Consider the following 20,283-nt stretch of genomic DNA (forward strand, 5'->3'; position numbering starts at 1 on the left):
ACTGGCCTTGCAAGACACATAAAAGTGTGTCTTTAAAAATTATTGCTTCTGTAAAGACATCTTTTATCTGCCTATTAGCTCTTACAACATCAATTCTTCCTTGTTGCTGCCCCAGATGTGCTGAAAATGTTTCTGCAGCTCCCTGGAATGGTTCAGGTTTTAAAGGTGAGGTTCATATTCTTAAATTGGGGCATCTAAAAGTCAGGTGTGTAAACCTCAAGCAGTCAATGGAAACCAGAGCTCTGGCTGGGCCACAGAATCACAGAATCCTAGAATGGTTTGGGTTGGAAGGGATCTTAAAGAGGATCCAGTTCCACCCCCTGCCATGGGCAGGGACACCTTCCATCAGCCCAGGTTGCTCCAAGCCCCGTCCAATCTGGTCTTGGACACTTCCAGGGATGGGGCAGCCACAGCTTCTCTGGGCAATCTGTGCCAGGGCCTGCCCACCCTTCCAGGGAAGAATTTCCTCCTAATATCTAACCCAAATCTCTCTTCTTTTAGTTTCAAACCATTCTCCATTATCCCAGCACTGTCTCTCCATGCAGAAAGTTACTTTCCATCTTTTTTATAAGCTCTCTCTAAGTACCAGAAGGCCACAATGAGGTGTCACCTGGAGCTTTCCCTTCTCCAGGTGAACACACCCAGCTCTCCCTGCTCTGTCTCCAGAGCAGAGGGGCAGCCCTTGGAGCATCTCCGTGGCCTCCTCTGGGCCAGTTCTAACAGTTCTATGTCTTTCTTGTGCTGACTACCTGAAGTTCAGTAACAAGAGTAACTCACAGATCTTGAGGGGCTGGAGCGGGGCCAGAGAAGAGCAACGAGGCTGGAGAAGGGACTGGAGCACAAGTGCTGTGGGGAGAGGCTGAGGGAGCTGGGGGTGTTTAGCCTGGAGAAGAGGAGGCTCAGAGGTGACCTCAGCACTGTCTGGAACTGCCTGAAGGGAAGTTCTGGCCAGGTGGGGGTTGGTCTCTTCTCCCAGGCACTCAGCAATAGGACAAGGGGGCACGATGGGCTCAAGCTCTGCCAGGGGAAATTGAAGTTGGAGAGCAGAAAAAAATTCTTTGCAGAGTGCTCAGGCATTGGAATGGGCTGCCCAGAGAGGGGGTGGATTCCCCATCCCTGGAGGTTTTTCAACTGAGCTTGGCCGTGGCACTGAGTGCCATGATCTGGTAAAGGGACTAGAGCTGGACCAAGGGTTGGACTTGATGATCTCGGAGGTCTTTTCCAATCCAATCAATTCTATGATTGTATGATTCTTTGGAGATGTTCCCTTCTCTCCAAGGAGCAGAAGAGGGTCTGCATGAACAACTAGAGCTAAAGGAATTAGAACAATCAAAGATTGATATCTACACGATGCTTTTCATTTGCATTCCAACACTTGCCCCTTGCCCTGTAATCGTCCCACCACAACATCAGGTAAAACTTTGTGCCCTCCATCCAACCCACGACACAGACAATCTTTATCAAAAGGCTTCCAGAAAATGATTTTCTTCCTCCCAAAATGACAGACCAACTGCTGGGATTGAGGGGTTGATGGGCAATATTCAGCCATGCCATGGGACAGAAAAACTATCTGAGGGCAGAAACAGCTGCAATGTCACTTGGAAAAAGGAAATCCCTCTCTTCCTGGGGGCATCAGTTGGTCTTCATGGATGCAACAAACAAGACAAATTGTTTTGCTGATCACATGAAGTTTGGTGATTGGTAAGTGCTTCTCCATTGATTTTAAGTGTTGTCTTCTCCCTTGCACTTGGGATCTGCAGGAAGGATGCAAAGATATTTATCAATCCTTACCCAGAGAAAATGAGCCACCAATACACCTACCCTGCAACTCCATTTCTATCCAAAAAACTGCTCTGCTCACTGTTTTCTTATCAAAAAACAAGGAATACCCACTGCCAAGGGCTGTGCTCTGCCTTGGAAAGGATCACAGGTGAGTCTGGGAAAGCAGCATAAAAATGTGTGTGACTTTTCCAAGAGAGGAGCACTTACCACATGTCTGGGTATTCAGGTACACTCTGTAAACCCTTGCCATTATATATATATATATATATATATATATATATATCTATAAAGAGTCTTTTCCTTTTTAATTATTTTAACTGTGTCTTCCAGACACCCAGCTTTGCCCTGCTCTTCCCTGGTAGGTTGTGAAGTGCTCTCTGGAGCCAAATATCTTCTTCTGGAGGGCTGCAAGGAGAAATCCTCCATGCCCCTATAGAAGCTGCCTTTTAACCTTCCTTCAGATAAGCAGATCAATCTGATCATCCCTGCTCTGTGAGCCTTGCAATTGCTGCAATAACCACTGGCCACCTCTCTCCCTCTTGAAGTGGGCTCCTGAAGCTCAAGGGATGGGCTGGAGGCCACATGCAGGAGCTCAGATCTTTATGTCCAGCAGTTCAGCCTTTCCCTTTGCAAGCCAAATGCTCCAGAATCAAGCCAAGGGCTGCATCAGCCTCACTGGGCTTTGCAGAGCCCTCCTCTGAGGGGGTCTGACTCAGAAGAAGTAGTTGAAGACCACTGACATAGTCCTGGCTGCAGTGGGTTAGGAACTCCCCCCACAGCTGCAGGAGGTGGTCACCTTTCCCACTGCCTCTACCAAACGTGAGTCAGAGCTCAGGCCCTCATTTCCTCTCCCTTTTAAAGGTTAATAAACAGAAAACAGGTCAATTCTCTGAGCACAGGCACACAGTGCTTTGCAGAACTGGAGCATAAAACCCATTTATTTGAGTCCTATCTCCACTTCCAGCAAATACACAGCCAGAGCTTATCTAGAGAGCAGCAGAGACCAACTTTGCCTCATGAATAAACACGACTTCCAGAGCTTTGGCAGGGCTCTGAGGTGGGACTAGGCTTGGCTGAGGAAAGCAGTGAATGGCAGTAGGCTGGTGCCAGACACTCTCTGAGCCCAGGTGAATTCCCAGGTCAGGAAAAAACACCTTCAGCACATCTCTCTTTCACAGAACCATTAAGGTTGGAAAAGACCTTCAAGAACATCAAGCCCAACTTCCGAGCGAGTACCACCCACTAAAAACTCACCCCAAATTCTCCCTAATGAATCTCTGGTCTCTTCTAAATGACATTTCCACACAAGACTGTTTGCTCTTTGAATCCATGGTGAGATGCAAAGATACCCTTTTGCTGCCTGGGCTATCTCAGGATCTTTGTGTGGCTCTCCCTGTCCCCAGGAGATAACGGCGAGGCAGAGGAGCAGCTCAGTGAAGACAAGCTGAGCTATCACTGGGCACCATCACAGGCTGCTGGGCTGCAATGGAAACTCATCTTCACTCCAATTTGACATCAGCAGCCACTTTCCAAGCTCTCAGGTGCTGGGGCTGTAAATAGCTGTGGGGTGACATTTATTCCCCCACTGACAAGCTCAGGCAGAGGCACAGCCTCTCACCCAGTTTGGTCTCATTACACCCATCTCATTACAGCCAATTATCAATCTTCCTGTCCCAGCTGAGCACTCAGTTTTTGCCTGAGTGAAGAAAACAGACCCCAAAAGATGGTTCCTGCAGCAATCTACTAACTCCAGACAGGCAGCTTGAATTTAATCCCAGCAGAGGTGAGGAAACCCATCACATCAGCAACTGTCCCAAACTCCAACCAGCAGAGACCTCCCAAATCAGGGATAATCTTCTTTTTAAATCCTAAAAGTTGTATGCAATAATAAAAAATTACCTTCATTGCATTCTTTATCTTTCATAAATCTTTTAAATCAGAAGCAATTTGAGTTTGCTTCTGAACCCATGGAAAACTTTAAAACTCACCACCTCCTGGGCCAAGGACTTGCACAGTTTAAGTGTCCACTGACAGAAAAAAATCCATCCTTTTCTGAATTCACTTTGAACCTGCTCATTGCAGGTTTCACTAAGAACTGCCTAGTTCTTTTACAAAGACAGAAATACTCACAGTTAAACCACAAAATCCCCTTCCTGGGGAGCAAAACCATAAAGTTCTCTTTAATATCCCTCCTCAGGCATCTCTTTTTCAAGCTGAAGTGTCCTGGCCTTTTTAGTAGCTCCTGGCATGGAAACAGCTCCCTATCATTTCTCCCTTGTCTCTTTTGTGGTTTTAATTCTTCCCCATCCTGCCCTGGATTTGCACAATGGGGGTTTACCTTATTTTCCTCTGACAGGTTGGGTTTGCCCTGGCTTAGTTTGGCTCCAAGGGTTACTAAATGTATCTTCCCACCCTTTCCTGCAAAATTCACTGTATTCCCTGCTCCCCTCAGCCCCACTCATGGTCAAGCATCCTGTGGGCTTCTCTCATCACCTTTTGGTTTTTATCATCCCTTCTCCAAATGTTCAGCAACAGAGACCACTGTGTGGGTGTGACCAAAGCTGTGCATTCTCCACCCTCTAAATCATTTCTCATCGATAAAGCATTTGCAGCAGCTGCCCAGGGCACACCTGACCCCTCAGGCTGGGAGCTGGCTGGGAAAGACACCTGTGAGAGGAGCTGGGAGAACTTCCCTCCAGGGAGTCCTTGGCACCTCCACACCCACCTGAGGGCTCAGCTCTGCTCATGGGCCGGCAACGATTCCAAAATCCCCCCTGACTCCCAGAGTCAGGTCAGCCAATGTGGAACTCCCTGCCCTGGGGGAGGTACTGGGGGCTCCCACCTGAGCCAGAGGGTATATAATCTTGAAGGTCTGGGACTTCTGGAACCACTCATCAGATCCAGAGGAGGAGCAGAACCTCAACAGGAGGAGCCCACCACTCTCGATCAGAGTGTGACCATCACCTGCACCAACAGGTTTTCACTTCCTTTTATTTTGGACTCAGAGGAACCACGTGGGGCTCAGCACAGGGGCCAACAAACACCATTCTATTCGTGCCCAGGGTGCTGGGTTATACTACTGGGTTTTGTGGGTTAAAAGTGATTTCTCTTTGTGTCACTGCATTTATTGTAATATTTTTATTAAATTGTAACTCTGACTTATGCTCTCTCCTGAGCTGGGTTCATTTCTCCTGCAGGTTTACCTTTAAACCAGCACATCAAAGCAAACCCACCCCCTCAGATCTCCCCTTTCAACTTTGCATGACTTTGCATTTCATTTGGGTATTTTTTGCCTTCCTTGCTGCCTGCCCTGCCCCCAGCACTGTGGGCAGGATGTGACAAGGAAACCACCGAGCTGGAGGAAAACCACAGCCCTGCCTGGGCATCCAAACCCTGGCACGGTGGCATTTCCTGCCCACCACTTCTGGTGGTGCTCTGAGGCTCCTTCAGGGGTCCCTCAGGGAAGGATTTGTAGTTCCCCTTCAGCAGAACTTGGGCTATCACAGGAAGCAAGAAGGGCCCCCAGACTGAGGGCAGAGTTTGCCTCGGGCTTGAATTTAATCAAGTCCATCAAGCTGGACTTGATGATCTCCAAGGTCTTTTCCAGCCTTAATGATTTTATACCAAGAACACCATTACTTGCTATAAAAACTGGTTTGCAGTGACCTGCAGTAGAAGCTGTCCAAGCACTCAACAAGAAGCACCAAAAGGTAACTTTCTTCCTAAATGTTTGCAGAAATTTGACTCAAAGGCACACGAAGGAAACCTCACCTTAAGCCTCCAGACTGAGTCATTCCACTCAGCATGAAAGAAATCACCAGAGACTATTTTTGGAGGATTATTTTAAGCATGAAAATCCTTTGAGTTTTTCCATCATCAACATCTACCAGTAAACAAGTTTAAGAAAAAAAAAGTTTGTAATCCTTCAGAGTTTCTTTAACCAAAAAAGTAAATAAACACTTGACTTTTTTTTCATCCCTCCAGAGTACTTTTTGTAAATCAATTTTGTGAGCTGAGCCCTTCTCCTTAAGTCCAGAACATGTAAACTGAAATGAAAGAGCCAAGATTTAGGATGAAGATTTACAAAGTGGGTTGCCAAAAACATAACTTAGCCCCTTTGCCAGCCTCTAAACAAGAGAGAGATCTCTAATGCTCTGACACAGAACATGCTTAGAGGATTATTCCAGAGCTCCCTCACTCCTGGCTGAAATCCATCTGCTCTTCCAGGATTGGTAGAGAACTGGACCTACAAAGAACCAGACTGTGAATTTTGGTAGCTGCTCTTCCTATGTGATTTTTTGCCCCATATTGGCATTTCCAGACAGAATTCACAGTGAAGATGACCTGGCTCAACCTCCAGGAATACTTTTTCCAGCATAATTTACGGTGTATGCAACTTCTCCCAGTGTCCTTATCCTGGATAAAAAGGGTGGATTCCATTGTGACAGTGCTGTGATAGAGTCAACATTAAAAGAAAAAAAAAAAAAGATGAGGAAGGAGATATTTTTTTTAAACCAGAAATCTAATGGGATGTGAGGGGACAGAAACAAAACCTCTGCCCAGATTGATCTAATCTGAGCCATAATCCAGAGCTTTGCCAATGTTTTCAGTTTGCTTTACCAATGGCACATTCTCCTTATTTTCACAACCTTTGCATTAACTGAGGTTCTGTGCATGAATATGTGCCGGGCTCTGTGCTGGGTCCTGCCCTTTGGCCACCCCAACCCCCTGCAGCGCTCCAGGATGGGCACAGAGTGGCTGGAGAGCAGCCAGGCAGAGGGACCTGGGGGGACTGAGGGACAGGAAGCTCAACAGGAGCCAACAGTGTGCCCAGGTGGCCAAGAAGGCCAAGGGGATCCTGGCCTGGATCCAAACTAGCGTGGCCAGCAGGCCCAGGGCAGTGACCCTTCCCCTGGGCTCTGCCTTGGGGAGGCCACACCTTGAGTGTTGTGTTCAGTTCTGGGCCCCTCAGTTGAGGAAAGAGATTGAGAGGCTGGAGCGGGTCCAGAGAAGAGCAACAAGGCTGGAGAAGGGACTGGAGCACAAGTGCTGTGGGGAGAGGCTGAGGGAGCTGGGGGTGTTCAGCCTGGAGAAGAGGAGGCTCAGAGGTGACCTCAGCACTGTCTGGAACTGCCTGAAGGGAAGTTCTGGCCAGGTGGGGGTTGGTCTCTTCTCCCAGGCACTCAGCAATAGGACAAGGGGGCACGATGGGCTCAAGCTCTGCCAGGGGAAATTGAAGTTGGAGATGAGAAAAAACTTCTTTTCAGAGAGAGTGCTCAGGCATTGGAATGGGCTGCCCAGAGAGGGGGTGGATTCCCCATCCCTGGAGGTTTTTCAGCTGAGCTTGGCCGTGGCACTGAGTGCCATGATCTGGTAAAGGGACTGGAGTTGGACCAAGGGTTGGACTCGATGATCTCGGAGGTCTTTTCCAACCCAATCGATTCCGTGATTCTGTGATTCTATGGTTACCCTGTGCTAAAAGCAAAGAAACCAGAAAGTCTGCTGGCATTTGAAACTGTGCCCTATTTTCCAAACCAAAATGCCTTTTCCAACACAGGTTTTATGTGCTCTAAGTGGCTGTTAATTCTGACAAGCCATGAGACAGCTGTTCCTTAATCAAACACACACTGCTGCTCCTTAGAAACCTTCCAACCAGGACAAGTCAGCACCAGGCAAAGCCACAGCAAAGCCTCCACCCCTGTACTGTTTCAAGGCAGAAAAGAGATGTTTTAACATTTCATTGCAGGATTCTCTCTGTAGAAAGGTGAGTTCAAAGCAAAAATCAGCTCTTAGCTCTACAGGGAAGAATGTGGAGATCTATGTTTGAATTTCACCCCATTGTTGGTGTGTGAGCTCCAGGTCACAGGGTGGACTCAGACAGTGACAAGCAACCACTATTGGAATCATTCATTAAGGTCTGAAAAGCCCTCAAGATCATCCAGTCCAACTGTTGATTCAGCACTGCCGTGTTCACCACTAAAACATCTCTCCAAAACTCTTTTGGGCGTTAGGAGTCCTCACTGGAGACCTGAAGCCTCCTGGAGCAACAGGTCACTGAGCAAGGATGGGCAGCCAAGTAACAGCTTTGCAGGGAAAACATCTTTGGGTATTACTTCCTCAGAAAGAGATGGATGGACTGGAAGAACAGCCATCAGCTTTGGACTGGATCAAAGCAGCCAACCCCACAGTTTGGGGGCTGCTCACAGCTGAGGGTTGAAGTTGGGTTTGCCACCATGACAACATGTGCTTTCTTCTCCTGCTTCAGAGGGCAGCTGGCCCAGCAGAGTCAGGGGAAGGTTATCCTCTGGAAAATAAATGGCAGGTGTCTTTATTTTGAGTTTCCAGGGAGAATGTTCACCCTCTGTAGGAGCTCTGTTGGCTGGGAAGTGTCCCAGAGCAGATGGTTAATGGAGCAAGACCATTTGGAGGGACCAGGCAGTGGCCTGTCCCAGCTGAGTATCGTGGCCTCTGTACAACAACTGGAAGAAAAAATTCTGTTAAATTAAAGGGAACTGGACTTTGGTCCTAAATGAGAGTCTGAAGTTTAAGGTCTTGATGTCTCACGGCTGAACTTTATGCTGTTGTAGGAGAGGCCACACCGTCAAGGAACGGAGAGGACTGATGTCAAATCTGGAAGTTGTCAGTGCTGGTCAGAGCAAGAATGAAACCAAGAGGTCCTTTGTATCACTTAATACAGAGTAACAGGGAAAAAAGTAAATTAAAAATTAAGAAAAGACAACATAGAAGTCCAACAGGTCCTTGGAGAGATCATCAAGATTAAATGTATTTTAGACTGAGCTAAACTGTTCTCCAGGCTTCATGGAGCATGTTGACAAGATCCTCAGGGTTTGATTTAACTGACCAGCAGCAGCCATTGAATCCCAATCCTGATGTTCCAGGGTACAGGAGAGTCTTGGAGAGGCTGATGAATGTGGTACAAGAGTTATGAGAGCTCTACACAATTCTGAAATGACAGAACCACCAGGTTGGAATAGACCTCTGAGATCACCAAGTCCAACCATCAACCCAGCACCACCACCATGGTCACCAATACCCCATGTCCTCAAGTGCCACATCCACATGTTTTTTGAACACTTCCAGGATGGTGACTCCACCACTTCCATGAAAATCCTGTTTCAATGCTTGACAACCCTTTTCCTTGAAGAATTTAGGATTATTTAGTATATATTTAAATTATATATCTAATATTTATCTAATTTAAACCTCCCCTGAGGCAGAGATAGAGCAACGACACCTCAAATTATCCCTCAGGGTCCCTCCTGGACACCTTCCATATTTCAAATCCAGTTCAGTGGCCCATTGGAAGCTCCCTCTGCTACTGAGTTTAACACAGTGGCTTTTCCTTACCAAACCCATCCCTCCCCATGGATGTGAAGGTGTGAGGACACCCATGTGGGCACCTGGGAGGTCTCAGCCTGGAGAGCTGCTGAGAACAGGATTGTCCTACAAATCCAGCTGCCACATCATCTATCCCAGAAGGTCTTATGCAACAGGAAGGTGAGAATTCACTTGAACTTTTGCAGGCAAGGAACTATTAATTATTTCTTATCTTGCTGCACTATAAGCAGATGGTGATGAATAAACAGACTCCCAATTTAAACTTCATCAACGTTTTTCCAGCTTGGTTTTTAATTTCCATGTTTGTGGCTTCTTCTCCCACCAACATGTTTTGACTTCTTCAAGGGGACATGGGCTCAAGCTCTGCCAGGAGAAATTGAGGTTGGAGATCAGAAAAAAATTCTTTGCAGAGAGAGTGCTCAGGCATTGGAATGGGCTGCCCAGAGAGGGGGTGGATTCCCCATCCCTGGAGGTTTTTCAGCTGAGCTTGGCCGTGGCACTGAGTGCCATGATCTGGTAAAGGGACTGGAGTTGGACCAAGGGTTGGACTTGATGATCTTGGAGGTCTTTTCCAACCCAATTGATTCTATGATTCTATGATTGGAGCTGCCAGGGCTTCAGCTGCCACCTCTGCACCCACAGGACAGCACTGCATGGCTTGGCAGAGCAGCATGGCTTGGGTGTTAGATACAACCTGATCCTGATCACTCCCAAGGAACTCCCCAAGATTCTGTTTTTCAGCCTTTCCATGCTGGGAAAACACCACCCACAAAAACCTGCAAGTGCAGCCACTGCAGATGGGTGTGAATTACTACAGAGTTTTGGCAGGGAGAAGAAAGGTGGATAAAGAGAGGAGACAACCTAACCTGGCTGGCATGAATTTTCTCTTTTGGGTTCTTATTCCTCCCCAGGTACATCATAACTTCCTGTGAATTTAAATTTTGGATGCTGCCAAAATACTGCTCTGTTTACCTGCAGTAATTTTAAAAGTCCCAAACATAAAACATCAGGACCTTTTCATTTTGGTCTTTCCCAGGCAGGCAGGAAAAGGGCTGCTGTACTGGCAATAATCTGTGGATATCAAGGCAACATTTGCAGGGAGATCAGCATGGAGTGGGATTAAAACAAGCTGAAAATGGGAAATTAAGGCATCCATAGCTAATGATTCCCATTTTGGGGACATCATTACAAGCAGATGTGATCTGTGATGCTCATGGTGTTTTATTTAATGATCACAGCCATGAGAAAGGCACATTTCTGGCAAGAAAAGCTGGACACTTGGCACACAGAACTCCAAATTTCATGAGTCAACACTCATGAATATCTGGGTGTGTGACTCAGGTCTGCAGCACTTTCTCCTTAGCTGTGTGGTAAGGGGAGGAAGAACCAAAACTCCTTCTAGAACAAGGCAAAACCCAGCAAAAAAGTCTTTTATGGCCTTAGTTGAGTTGAGTGTGAGGTCTTTCCACAGCACAGTCTGCACTGGGATGAGGAATTTTGCCCCTTTTCTCCTGGGCAGGAGAATCCTGTGACTTGCACAGCAACAGGTTTTCCAAAGGATTTTTTGAATAATGCCTCAAATTATATTGTGAGCACTTCTGGGGAGGGTCAAAGGGCTGGAAAGATGATCTAACAAATACCCAAGAGAAAGTTTAGCATCCTCAAATGCAATTCTGTGTGTGAGTGCACAGATTCAGCACTTCTAATGATGGAGATGGGATTTTACCACATTTGGCCAAACCCCCTCCAAGCCACTGAAGATCAAAAGAGGGATCACCTGAGAAAAGGGATTATTTCCAACACAGTTGAAATGTTCACTGGGAATCCTTTCAGAGTAAACAAAGGTCTTGTCAGCAGGCAGGACAATCTGAACAGGATCCATCACATCCTGTAGCAGATGCCAGAACACATTAGAGGTGCCTAAAACCAAGTGAAAATCCCTCACCAAAAGTCATTCCCAATGCTGTGTGTAAAACTGGTCTCAATCTACTTAGTCTTTAATGGCCAAGAATCCACTCCTGTACTGAATCACACATGTCATTTTTGACCTTTCCTAGTTACTTCACCATGGAGTTAAAAATCCCAGGGCACAGGACTGCAAGGACAGTCCTGCTCATGGAATCCAGCCCTGGGCTGCAACATGAACTGCATCCTACACACCCTCCCATAAACTGGGCAAGCTCTGCCACCAAGTCAATAAAACACTCCTTCCTGCAGAGCTCCAGAAAGGCTGTTTAGTATCCTCTGAAGGTTACAAACTTCCTTTAAAGTCCAGACTTTGATCTCCCAGCCTTTTGATTCTCCTGTGTACACACCACCGGCTTAAACTGCTTTTCCCTGCTGATTTCTCCCCAACTGCATCCCCTGCAGCCTCTCCTGTGCTGAAAAACAAACTTCTCAGCAGAGGTGGGCATGTCTGTGTGACCTCTGGTCCAGAGAATCATAAAATCCTAGAATCATCAAAATTGGAAGAGACCTTTAAGATCATCAAGTCCAACTGTCAAGTCTTCTCAAACGTGGGAAACTTCACAGATAGTGAACCACACCCCTAACAGGGAATTCACACAGATAAACCAGCCCCACCCCCTGCCATGGGCAGGGACACCTTCCACAAGCCCAGATTGCTCCAAGCCTCATCCAGCCTCATCTTGGACACTTCCAGGGATGGGGCAGCCACAGCTTTTCTGGGCAACCTATGTCAGTGCCTCCCCACCCTCACAGCCAAGAATTCCTTCCTGATATCCAATCTAAACCCACACTCTTTCAGTTTGCAGCCATTCCCCCTTGTCCTGTCACTCCAGGAGCTTGCAAACAGCCTCTCTCCAGGTTTCCTGTAGGTTTCCTTCAGGTACTGCAAGGCTGAAATTAGGTCACTCCAAAGCCTTCTCTTCTGCAGGCTGAACAATCCCAATTCCCTCAGCCTTCCCTCACAGCAGAGCTGCTCCATCCCTCTGATCATCTTGGTGGCCTCCTGTGGACTCACTCCAACAGCTCCATGTCCTTCCTGTGCTGGGACCCCAGAGCTGGATGGAGGTGGGGTCTAGGTGGGGTCTCATGAGAGGGGCAGAATAATCAATGGGAGTCCTGTGGTCCAGGACTGGGGCATCAGGAGCAGCAACTGGCACCTCCAACCAGGGGTCTAACCTTCAAAGGAAGCCCTGATTTTATACATGTAAGGAATAAACACCAGGAATGGGTATTGGAAGAGACAACACCTTTAAGTCAGACATTGTTTATCAGTGGAAATCCACCAGCTTCTCCCAAGCCACTGATCAACCTCAGCACCACCACCAAGGCTTCTTAATAAGTGACTGATCTATCTGACACATCAAATTACAGCTGTGATTAAACCCCTCTGATCAATACAATTGATAATGGCTTCTAAACAAAGCTTTACATCCACAATGTTCCTTATTTCCACTCGTTTAATTAGAAAGGACAACAAATCGGTTGATAAAGCTCAAGTGATTTTCCTCCTGCTGGAAGGATGTGGGATGTGCACAAGACACACCACTCTGGCCATAAATCAAGGGATTACACTGCAGATCCCAGGGAATCTCACCTGCTTTTCATCCTCCTGTTCTGGGGGATGGAACTGGGTTAGAATGACATTTTTTCCTTGGAGTTTCACTAGGATTTTTCTTTCCAGCAACATTCAGATGAAACAGTCACCACCTTCACACAATCTCCTATCAGCACTTTCAGGAGATTTCTCCCCACCAAACTTCCCCCTCACCCACCAAAGTTTTATTTTGCTCAGTTGTGTTTATTGAGTTATGGAGCTCCACTCCAGAAAATCACCTTTTTTGACCTACTTGTGCCTTGAACACTCCACGGGGAAAACACATCCCATGGAGCACTTTGACATTATCTGTCCACACCACTTCCTAAATGGACTTCTCCATAAACTGACCAACCACAGTCACCCATTTCAGAGCCAACACTTGAGAGGATCTGGCTTCTTCCTGTTGATTCCAGGGCAGCTGTGAGTGTCCAGATAAAACTCAGGGATTGAGCTTTTCAATACCTGCTGATGTTCTGGGGCTTTCCACAGTGTTTGCCCTGTAGAATTTGTTTGGGGACACACTGTGTCCCTGCACATCCTGGTTCCACACCAATGTCCTCAAGGAACATGGCAGAACATGCTGATGTACACAAACAACATCTGACACTGACCCAATCAGAGCAGGGACACGTCTCCATGGCCAAAAGAGTCTTTACAGTGCTCACAACTGCAGCTTCTGACCCAGTCCTGTTTATGGGCAGTGGCTGATAGACTTATCCCAGTCCAATATTTCAGTGCTCCATCATGAAGAAAACCCTCCAAAGGATTTCCATACACTTCCTAATGCTTGGGCATTAAAGGCTTCCCACATGGCTGTGTGAGTCTTTACTTCAGAACTAAGAAAAATGTTCTCAGAGGTTTAATTCCGTGGTTAGAGAGGAAAAAAAAAGCTGTTTTGGATTAAAGTTTCCAATAAGAAAAATAATTTTGACAAAGCAAAAAACATATTACCACATCAAGCATTTATTCTTCTACTTTTAATGCACTGTAATTAATTGAATTTCTTTAAATGTCCATGAAAATGAAATGAAGCACTTAGTTGGCTTTCAGATGAATGTTTTGAACTACCCTGACTTATCCCTTGACTGGATTCCGGGAGAACATTTCTTCAAACAGCTCCATTTAACTGTACAGGGACACTTGAAACAGCTTCAAATCAAAGAAAACCATCTCTTAGTAGATAAAAGGAGGGACCAAAAGCCTTCCTTGCATTCAGTAAAGCTCCTCCTGGGACCAGCTTGTCCCAGGATGTTATTCTGTCATGAAGCAGCACTGAGCAGTCCTTCAGTCTGTGGCCTGAGTGCAAGGAGTGCCAAGGGAGGGAGGATGAGGAGACACCCACCTTCTTCTCCCTTTTCCCCTTCCAGGAGGAGGGATGCAAATATCAAGCAGGATATGCATCTTCCCACCCCTTCCCCCAGCAATGTGATCCCTTCTTGATGGATCCTGGCAGCCTAACACTGGTCCCTGCTCCTCTTTTATTTACAGAAACAAGACTGGTAACGAGAGAGGCACTTGGAAGGGGAGGGATCCAACTGGATGCCTTAACTTGGGGTTCTGACAGGACAGGATGGGATGGGATGGGATGGGATGGGATGGGATGGGATGGGATGGGATGGGACAGCACCAAACCCATCCTCCTTTCCTGATCACTGAAGCAGACAGTGGGTTTAGGAGGTTGGAGACCCTTCCAGGAGGACTGCTCAGCATGGTGCTCCAAGACCAAGGAGAGGCTGCCCCAACTCCAGAGACACCTGACAGCCTTAGAGCACCCCCTTTCTTCCTCTGCTTCACCACCAGGACAAGAGCAAGCTTGGCATGGGGATGGGACAGCAGTTTAATGGGAGAAGGTCACCATGACTTCTCTTGAACCCATCCAAAGCCTATGAGAACTCCAGGCTTTCAGATCCCTGGGAAAGACTGGTTTAGGAACTTCCAGTCCATAAAGCATGATTAAACACACTGAGACACCCAACTTAGGCTTATCCAGCTGGGAGGCACCAAGGGAACCCTAGAGACCCTCTTGGTTGATTGAACTGTGCTTTGGAAGCACCTATTTCTGTCCCTCCTTAAAAGCTCAGCAACAGGTGGAGGGACCACCCTGCTTCAGCAGCCAAGGGGTGAGACATGGCCTGGGCAAGGCAGCTGTGAGGCTGGGAGATGTTTCCAGGGAGAGAATTCCATACCTGCAGTGTGGTTCTCCCCACCGAGCTGTGCCAAGCACTGGCTGCGCTCCTCTTCGATCTCCTGCATGATGCTGCACTCCGGCCGTGTGCTGGACACCTGCAGAGAGAGCACAGAGGAGACAGTGAGCAAATTCACCCCCAGGGATGCACTCCTGGCCATTCCCAGCCTCATAGGGTTGTAGAATGGATTGGGTTGGAAAAGACCTCCCAGATCATCAAGTCCAACCCTTGGTCCAACTCCAGTCCCTTTACCAGATCATGGCACTCAGTGCCACGGCCAATCTGCCTTTAAAATCTCCAGGAATGGTGAATCCACCCCCTCTCTGGGCAGCCCATTCCAATGCCTGAGCACTCTCTCTGCAAAGAATTTGCTTCTGATCTCCAACTTCAAGCCCTGGCAGAGCTTGAGCCCATCGTGCCCCCTTGTCCTATTGCTGAGTGCCTGGGAGAAGAGACCAACCCCCACCTGGCCAGAACTTCCCTTCAGGCAGTTCCAGACAGTGCTGAGGTCACCTCTGAGCCTCCTCTTCTCCAGGCTGAACACCCCCAGCTCCCTCAGCCTCTCCCCACAGCACTTGTGCTCCAGTCCCTTCTCCAGCCTCGTTGCTCTTCTCTGGCCCCACTCCAGCCCCTCAAGATCTTTCCTGAATATTCTCATGGAGTGACCTGGAGCTTTCCAGGGCCACTGCACAGGGACAACATCCATCCAGCCTTGTTTTCAGTTTGCCTGAGAGAAGGGAGTGCAACCCAGAGCTTGCCAAACTATCTGCATTTCTCTCCATGCTTTCCTTAGAAGAAAAAATCCCACAAACTTATTTTTCCTGCTCCTTTATGCTCAGGGAACCCTTCCTAGATAACCCAGCCCAGTAGCAATGTAGGGCAGGGAGACAGCAGCTTAAATATTCCTGCCAGGAGCAGTGGGATCTGGGCTTGGTGGTTTATTCCCTCCCTCCTCATAGGGGCTGTCTCCTGGCTCATGCTAATTCAAAGCAAAACAAACCTCAAATCAAATAAGAGTGAAAGCTCTGATGCAGATTAGGAGATCAAGGAGCTCAAAAGCAGGAAATTCCCAGTGACAAGAGTTTGTTCCCTCCAGTGGTTTCTCCTCAGTCAGACTTAATTATATTGTGTTTGTAATACAACAGTGGCTGACGATATTCAGGTAATTAATTGTGGACTCCTTCTAAGGTGTAATTCATGAGCTGCCTCGATCATAAAATGTGAAAATGCTGATTATTACTCCAAAAAAGGAACCAGAGGTCACAGATATCAAAGTGCCTCTTGTCACCAACACACTCTGAGCTTGGAGGGGTCACAAGTACTGAGGCTGCACCAAACCCCATCTCTTTTAAGGGACTGGAAAGGGCTTAGAGAGAGAAACCTCTCCAGAAATCCAACTGCAAAGAGATGGACAGAGGGCAGTGATGCCAGGAGGGCACAAGTCTGGGATTGAGTCTGAAGCAATGTGGGGAAAAACATGAGTCTGGTGAGCTCCAGGAGCAGATCATGAGGACATGGGATGAACCTCTGCCTGTAAGAAGTCATTGATCCGGTGTTCACCCCTGAGGGTCTCGGGAAAAGTCTATTTTTTTATCAGAAATAGGCAGAGAAAATAAATTTTAAAAATTTTATCCCTCTGCTGGATTAGGAGCTGGCTGGAGGGTCGGGCCCAGAGAGTGCTGGTGAATGGAGCTGCATCCAGCTGGCGGCCGGTCACCAGTGGTGTCCCCAGGGGTCTGTGTTGGGTCCAGTCCTGTTTAACATCTTTATTGATGATTTAGATGAGGGGATTGAGTCCATCAGCAGCAAATTTGCTGATGACACCAAGCTGGGAGGGAGTGTTGACCTGCTGGAAGGCAGGAGGTCTCTGCAGAGGGATCTGGATGGACTGGAGAGCTGGGCTGATTGCAATGGGATGGAGTTCAACAAGGCCAAGTGCAGGTCCTGCCCTTTGGCCACCCCAACCCCCTGCAGTGCTCCAGGCTGGGCACAGAGTGGCTGGAGAGCAGCCAGGCAGAGGGACCTGGGGGGACTGAGGGACAGGAAGCTCAACAGGAGCCACTGCCCAGGTGGCCAAGAAGGCCAATGGGATCCTGGCCTGGATCCAAACTAGCGTGGCCAGCAGGCCCAGGGCAGTGACCCTTCCCCTGGACTCTGCCTTGGGGAGGCCACACCTTGAGTGTTGTGTTCAGTTCTGGGCCCCTCAGTTCAGAAAGGATATTGAGGTGCTGGAGCGGGGCCAGAGAAGAGCAACGAGGCTGGAGAAGGGACTGGAGCACAAGTGCTGTGGGGAGAGGCTGAGGGAGCTGGGGGTGTTCAGCCTGGAGAAGAGGAGGCTCAGAGGTGACCTCAGCACTGTCTGGAACTGCCTGAAGGGAAGTTGTGGCCAGGTGGGGGTTGGTCTCTTCTCCCAGGCACTCAGCAATAGGACAAGGGGGCACGATGGGCTCAAGCTCTGCCAGGGGAAAGTGAAGTTGGAGATCAGAAGGCAATTCTTTGCAGAGAGAGTGCTCAGGGATTGGAATGGGCTGCCCAGAGAGGGGGTGGATTCCTCATCCCTGGAGGTTTTTAAGGTGAGCTTGGCCGTGGCACTGAGTGCCATGATCTGGTAAAGGGACTGGAGTTGGACCAAGGGTTGGACTCGATGATCTCGGAGGTCTTTTCCAACCCAATCTATTCTATGATTCTATGACAAATCTTTTCCTGTCTTGTTTCAAAACGTGTGAGTTACTGCTCAATCCATATATTTATGAGACAAGTTTGTAAAAGCAGAGGTCCAGAAATCCTTCAGAGGAACAATTCTTGGATGGAAATTGTCCTTTGGATTAAAATCATTAAATAATTTAGCACCCTAAATGTGTTTTCACCCTTTCCTATTAAGCTACCCTGCTCTCCTCCCTGTTTCCTGCCATGAAATTACAATTCAGATTGGCATTTCCTTTAGGCTGGGAATGGGCCTTGATTAGCAGTGTATAAACAATTAATTATGTGATTTTCTAGCCAAATTAAAAATAAATAAAAAACCAAACATGAGAAGAGAGAGAATCATTTGGAGTCATCTCCATTCTCAAAGGTTTCTTTTTCCCAGAGGGAAACAGATCTTTGGAAATTTTATCTTGGCTCATCTAAAATACCATAGATTGATTTTGTTTTGATTTTCAATGCTCGTTGCCTTTTCAATTTAACCTTAAAAACATGAGGGGAAGAGTGAGAGATTTGCAGAACACTTGCTGGAAAAATAAAGACTGAAATGTTTTCAAAACATCTGCATTTTTCAAAGGGAAGTTTTAACCCTCTGGACTTCAACTATTGCCACATTCATCTCACATCTATAAATAAAACCTCCAGTTTTCACTTCAGAAATTAATTCATGTTGCTCTAACCTTGATCAGGGCTGGCAAGAAGCACTTTGTACTTCTATAAGGCTTTTATTACTTTTTTAATGCAGTGATTTTTGCACCATTAACAAGCACATCACTGCCACTTCTTCCCTTCACTACAAATTCAGGCCTAAATTGGCAGGTTGTATTTTGACCTCAGTGGCCCAACATTTTGTTTTGAGTAACTGGTTTTATCACCTTTCAAACAAGAGATGAGGCTGGGACCCTGAAAATGGGGCTTGTGATAGACTCAGGATAAACTTAATTATACATATCACTTTTTAAATCACATTTTTTACATACAGTCCAAGAGAAAATACATCTATGTCAGAAAAAAGAGTGGAAAAATAGTGTCCAGGAGCTAAACCACCAAAACATGGGTGATCTTGGCTTTTGTGGTGCTGGGGGTGACTTGTTGTGAGCTTTTGGGTGAGTTGGGTGGTCCCAATAACCCCAGGCAGGGCTACAGGGTGGGCAGAGGGGCTGGAAAAGGACCTGGGGGTGCTGGTGCCAGCTGAGCCAGGTGTGCCCAGGTGGGCAAGAAGGGCAGCTGGCATGGCTGACCCTGTGTGGCCACAGGATCAGGGCAGGGAGTGTCCCCCTGTGCTGGGCACTGGTGAGGCCACACATCAAACCCCATGTCCAGGTCTGGGACCCTCACAATGAGGACATTGAGGGGCTGAAGCAGCAGGAGGGGCTGAGGGAGCTGGGGGGGCTCAGCCTGGAGAAGAGGAGACTCAGAGGAGACCTTCTGGCTCTGCAATCCCTGCCAGGAGGGGGAAGCCGTGGGGGCATCGGGCTCTGCTCCAGGGCACAGGGACAGGAGGGGAGGAGACAACCTCCAGTTGTGCCAGGAGAGCGTCAGGTTGGACATCAGGGAAAACTTCTTCACCAAAATGGTGAACACTGGACCAGGCTGCTCAGGGCAGGGGTGGAGTGCACATCCCTGGAGGGGTTTAAAAGCCACGTAAATGTGGCACCTGGGACTGTGGGTTAGTGGTGGCCTTGGCAGTGCTGGATTAATGGTTGGACTTGATGACCTCAGAGCTCTTTTCTAACCTTAATGATTTTATGATTCTATAAGCAAGAGAAGAGTGGGATGTATCTCAACTTCTCCCTCAGTGGGACACATCACCCTTAATTTTAGCTGAGTCAGAGCTCTGTGTTTAGTTTAAAGTGCTTTTTTACCCTTCCCAGTCCACAGAGAGCCAGCAAGCATCAGCTCTGAAGGCTTTCAGCCCACCACACTGACTGTAGCAGGACTAGTTCAAACTTAAACACCTACTGGAGAAGGTCAGTGATGTGTGAATTTAATGTCTACAGACCTTTAAGTGAATCATCAAGGTCAAGAAACAGATTCACACTGGAGGACTTGGAGTTTATGGCTCATTTTCCACATTAACTAAACAAGTAAATAAATAACTCAATCACAGCAACCCTCCTTCTCCCTCCTCAGTGATAACAGCAATAACCCTCACATGTCACAGCTGCCATTGATCCAGGCCAAGAAAGGCAGATGGAATGAAAAGTAAGCTAAAAATATCACAGTTTGGGCATCATTAGGAAACAGAAAGTGTGTCTTGTTTTATTGGTGGTGGGTCATCAGTTCATCTGGCACGATGGTGAGCAAGGCAGCAAGTTCAGCTGCCTTAATTCACCTCCCAGATGACAAAACTGAGAAGATCCCTCAGGAGCTACAAGTCTTGCCTGTCAAGAGGGATATTCCCTGGGATGAGAGGCTAAATAAATCCCCTTCCTTGCTATATTCCTCCTAGAAATGTTAATTTTATAGACAGCTTGGTACAAACTCACTTTACCACTTCCTGAGCTCTGTTGTTTTGGCTGTGTCGTGTTTTGTTTGTTTTTATCCTGTGCAAAAGGCAGAGATTTTGGGCTTTGGCATCTCTGCAGTGGGCAACTGGCCACGCAGACAAGGGGCTGAGGAGCACATGGAAGCACATTTCCCATCCAAAAAGTAAATATAAAGGGAAAACATGACAAGTTCAGTCAC

The 20,283-nt window shown here is 47.5% G+C and overlaps 1 protein-coding gene across 2 annotated transcripts in view; it reads right to left on the reverse strand.

Moving 5' to 3' along the window:
* Positions 1 to 20,283, reverse strand: part of VIPR1 (vasoactive intestinal peptide receptor 1) — a 114,222-nt gene that overhangs the window by 57,678 nt on the left and 36,261 nt on the right. For both annotated transcript variants that reach the window (XR_011698244.1, XM_071559932.1), the window contains exon 2: positions 14,893 to 14,989. Coding sequence is in view for 1 of the 2 variants with exons in the window: in XM_071559932.1 (XP_071416033.1) it covers positions 14,893 to 14,989 (97 nt within the window). In the remaining variant the exon portion in view is untranslated. The remainder of the gene's footprint in view (positions 1 to 14,892; positions 14,990 to 20,283) is intronic.

This window comes from Pithys albifrons, chromosome 7, assembly GCF_047495875.1.
Source record: "Pithys albifrons albifrons isolate INPA30051 chromosome 7, PitAlb_v1, whole genome shotgun sequence".
Classification (NCBI taxonomy): Eukaryota; Metazoa; Chordata; class Aves; order Passeriformes; family Thamnophilidae; genus Pithys; species Pithys albifrons.